This window comes from Marmota marmota, unplaced genomic scaffold (assembly GCF_001458135.2).
Source record: "Marmota marmota marmota unplaced genomic scaffold, marMar, whole genome shotgun sequence".
In the NCBI taxonomy this organism is placed as follows: domain Eukaryota; kingdom Metazoa; phylum Chordata; class Mammalia; order Rodentia; family Sciuridae; genus Marmota; species Marmota marmota.
In genome coordinates, this window is record NW_026000316.1 from 1,257,360 (window position 1) to 1,261,727 (window position 4,368).

Here is a 4,368-nt window from a genome sequence, read left to right on the forward strand (position 1 = left end):
AGGGCTGGGGATGTGGCTCAAGCGGTAGCGCGCTCGCCTGGTGTGCGTGTGGCCCTGGTTCGATCCTCAGCACCACATACAAAGATGTTGTGTCCGCCGAAAAACTTAAAAATAAAATATTAAAAAAAAAAAATAAAATAAATAAATAAAATAAAATAATAAAATATTATCTATGCTTAATCAAAAAAAGAAAAAAAACTAAAAATGATTCCATGTTTGGTGACAAGATTCCACGTTTAATTTGTAAAGAGGTGATAATTGGTCATTTCAGCAATACACAAACAAAAATTTGGGGCTCATAAAGTACTCTGAACACAAGAAAGGCTATTTTATAATCTTACCAGATTAATCTTAAGAGAATAGCAAAATAAAGAACTGCAACTGATTCCAATGAACAATCTAATTCAAAGTCTGAAAGGCAAAACCAATAGCAAACACATGACAAATGTATCCACTTGACATACCAAATTTGCCACTGAGTGCTGCATTTAATAGAATGTCAATTGCGTCTGGAGCTAACCCATTCTTCCAAGCCATATTCTCCACAGTTTTCAAGTGTTTTTCCAAGATTTTATTTTTACTTCGTGAAGTTTTAATAGGACCTTAAGAAAAGAATAATTAAATAATAAGCCCTTTAAATTTTTTTCAGTCCTTAACCCCAACAATTATAACTCGGCATGCACTAAAGGAATGGCTTTACCTAAAAAAAAAAAATTCCCACCCTTGAAAGCCTTTAAAAGTCTAAAATATTTAACAGCAACAGTACTTTCAGTGAGAAAAACTGAATCATGTTCTGGTACCCTTGCTATAAATTAACTAGAAGCACTCAACTTAGACTATAGTTTCTTTAAACACTAGGACAATGGTTCTCAAAATTTACTATATATTGGAATCACCTAGGAAGCCTTTAAGAAGCCCTAATGCAGGTTGGGGATATAGATCAGTTGGTAGAGTGCTTCCCTCCCATGCATAAGGCCATGGGTTCAATCCCCAGTCCCACAAAAAATAAAAGAAGTCCTAATGCCAGGTTGCATCTTACACCAATAAAATCAGAATGTCTAAGGGCTAGAGTTGTGGCTCAGTGGTAGAATACTTGCCTGGCATGTGTGAGGCCCTGGGTTTGATCCTCAGCAGTGCATATAAACAAGTAAAAGATCCATTGACAACTAAAAAATATTTTTAAAAAATCAGAATGTCTAAGTGTGGATGCTAGGCATCAATATATTTTAAATTTCTCAGGTGATCACAATGTACAGCAGTTTGGAAACCACTTCACTGGGAAAGATGTTTCATTATGTGTCCATAATAATACCTAGAACACTGATGTATAGTAAATGTTCAACAAATGTAAATAAACAAAAGCATAAATGAGAAAAAAAAAACATGTTTTCCTTTAAAAAAATCTTAAGAAAAAAATAAGTATTTTTAGGACTGGGGATGTGGCTCAAGCGGTAGCGCGCTCATCTGGCATGCGTGCGGCCCGCGGTTCGATCCTCAGCACCACATACAAACAAAGATGTTGTGTCCGCTGAAAAAACTAAAAAAAAAAAAAATAATAAGTATTTTTATCAAAATAGGACTTTCATAAGGAAATGATCTGTATTTACCTTTTTCAAAGTATTCCAATGTTATTTGCAGAGCATCTTCAGCTTGATCATCACCATGTTCACAATCTTCCACTGTGTTGTTTTGTTTCAAGATGCTCTTTGAGTTGCTTGGTTTTGCTTTCCAAGCTGAGAGTTTGGTCTGACAACTATTACTAACTTGTGAAGTTCTATTTTGTGCCTGGGAATTCTTGACTCTCTTTTGAGGTGACATTATTGCATATGTTCTATAGAGAAACAAGTGTCAAGTTATCATTAGTCAGCCAAACAATACCTTTTTTCCCCCAAAAGACAGGGGTCACATCTACCTATATTCCCACATTTAGTACTTAGTACCTGGCACATAAAAGGCATTCAATAAATAAGTTGACAATAATCTAGAAAATAAAACCTACAGGTTAACTTTTTCAAAAGCTTACCTTGACCTAAAGAGAAACTAACAACTGGAGAAGGTAACATTTATCAGCTGTGAAATTTAAGTGCCCTCTTAGAATGGCTATATCATATAAGCAAGTCCAAAACTAATAAACCTCATGTACTCTACTTTCTCCACTCCTATTTTCTGTATTCCTCCTTGATTTTGCTTTTAATCATTATGTTCCCTACTTTGTCAGTGCTCAGTTAAAACTGCGTAGTTAAAAAGCCAAACTGGGAGGCAGACTAAACATTCTCAAGACAGAAACATTCTCCACTTATTAATGCATGTATTCAGAAAGTAATTACTGAACACTGTCTATATGCCAGGCATAATTCTACCTACCAGGGATAAAACAATCAAGGTCCCTACATTCATGAAACTTTCACTGGAGTGAGAGGCTGGGGAAAAGTAAGAATCAACCAATAACAAATAATAACGAATATACAGGGATGTGATAGAAATAGCGTGGGGTGGGAATCTACTTTGAAATAAGTGTTCAGAGAAAGCCCTTCTGAGGTGACCTTTAAGCTGATATTTGGGTGTCAAGGAACCTACCATGTAAACATCTAGTGAAAGAAGAGTTTATACGGAGGGAAAAGGAAAACATACTAAGACCTTAAAGCAAGAAAGTGTTTTGTATATTAATGAAACGGCAGCAACACCAGTATGGTGAGAGTGCAAAGAGGCAAAGGGTGGTGAGAGTCAGAAAGGCAGCCAGGGAGTATACTGGGTCTTGTAGGCCAGCGATAAGGAGTTTGGATTTTCCCACAGGGAGAGGAGGACGGAGGTGGTTAGAGGAGGGAGCAATATCCAATTTGTGTTTTAAGACCATTTTATCTGCAGTATGGAGACTAAAATGTTAGGGGTCAAAGAGCGGCAAGAGACCACTTAAAGGATCTTGCAGAAGTCCAGAAGATGATGGAAAAAGACTTGATTCAGTATATGTTGTGAAGGTAGATTGGACAGGCTGTGACTAAAGAATGAGATGTAAGAAAAAGAAAGAGGAAAACCAAGAATGAATTCTAAATTTTTGGCTTCAAATAGGGAAAAGTAAGAGAATGATTGTAATGACGCTTACTCAATCCCACCTACCTAGAACAGATGCCAAAACAGTAGAGTAACAAATATGTCCAATCCAATGGAACTGTCCAACTTGGAGTTGTTTCCTAGAGTCCTAAGAAAGAAAGCAGGGAAGCAGCTTCTGACCCCATGGAGTGAACCGTTCCAGTGCTTGCCAAGGATCACTCACTCTCACAACCTGCCAAAGCAGAGAGCCAACAAAGTCAACACCCATTAGGCAAATTCCTGAGCGGGAAGAAAACTCTATCTCAATTATCCTTCACAGTGCAGTACCGCCCTCAGAGGCTGGAATAGTCCCCTCGCTCTCAGAGGTCCCATTTCGTACGGTGTTTAAAAGTTCCTCACCTGAAACACTCCTCAGCCCCCAGGCTCTGGAGTCTGAAAGCCGCCTTCTAGATTCAAAGGCGCGGGCCGCGCCCCGCGCATGCGCTGCCGTGGAGACACGGGCGGCGACTGGGCAGGGTGACGTGCTCTGCTGGAGCCTGATTGGTTGGAATACAGCTCTCTGGCGGGAGTCGGCGCGCGCAGACAATGACGCAGACCCAATTACCCAGAGCGGTTTGCCCCACCTGCCTAAGCCGGGTGAGCGCAGCGAGTGGGCCGTTGCTGCTGGAGTTAGCTCATTGGCTGGTGTTCTCACTTTTCTAATAATGTTCGCGTTTCGTCATTTTGCGTAGAACCGGTAACTGGTGTCAAGATTGTTAAATTTAACATGATCGATTATAGTGTTTATTTTGCCCAGATTGACCCCAAATATCAATTTGAATCTGTAGGAAAATGTGAAACCGCAAACTTCACTGTAAAGGCGGCTTCTCCCATGCTGAGATTTAAAGTTTCCAGTCGCTCTCCTCCTGAAGCTAGGGGGCTGGGAGGAAAGAACGACGTTCTGCCCTCCTTTTACCTAGGATAGGTATGGATAACCTCCCACGTTTTCTGGAAACTTGTATCCTAAACCAGATGTTGAACCACCTTCAAGATTGCAGATTGTGGGCTGTAGCAAGTATATGCCTAACCTTGAAGAATCCATTGACCTTAAACTCGCTAAAATATTAACAATGGGTTAGTCTGAGACCTGATTTAATTTCTTTTTAAACTAGGAATAAGAGAACTATAAACCTGGTGTGGTAGTGCATAACTGTTAGGCCAGCAACTGGGGAAGCTAAGGCAGGAAAATGGCAAGTTTGAGTCCATTCTCAGCAACTAAACCAGACCCTATCTAAAAAAAAAAAAAAAAAAAAAAAAAAAAAAAAAAAAAAAAAAAAAAAA

The 4,368-nt window shown here is 39.3% G+C and overlaps 1 protein-coding gene across 1 annotated transcript in view; it reads right to left on the bottom strand.

The window, feature by feature from the left end:
• The window catches only part of Cenpi (centromere protein I), a 71,989-nt gene extending 68,440 nt beyond the window's left edge, over positions 1 to 3,549 (bottom strand). The window contains exons 1-4 of the mRNA XM_048797325.1: positions 3,448 to 3,549; positions 3,115 to 3,280; positions 1,608 to 1,831; positions 403 to 602 (exon numbers count right to left, since the gene is read on the bottom strand). Coding sequence (XP_048653282.1) covers positions 403 to 602; positions 1,608 to 1,818 — 411 coding nt within the window. The 5' untranslated portion in view covers positions 1,819 to 1,831; positions 3,115 to 3,280; positions 3,448 to 3,549. The remainder of the gene's footprint in view (positions 1 to 402; positions 603 to 1,607; positions 1,832 to 3,114; positions 3,281 to 3,447) is intronic.
• Between the last annotated feature and the right edge of the window lie 819 nt (positions 3,550 to 4,368).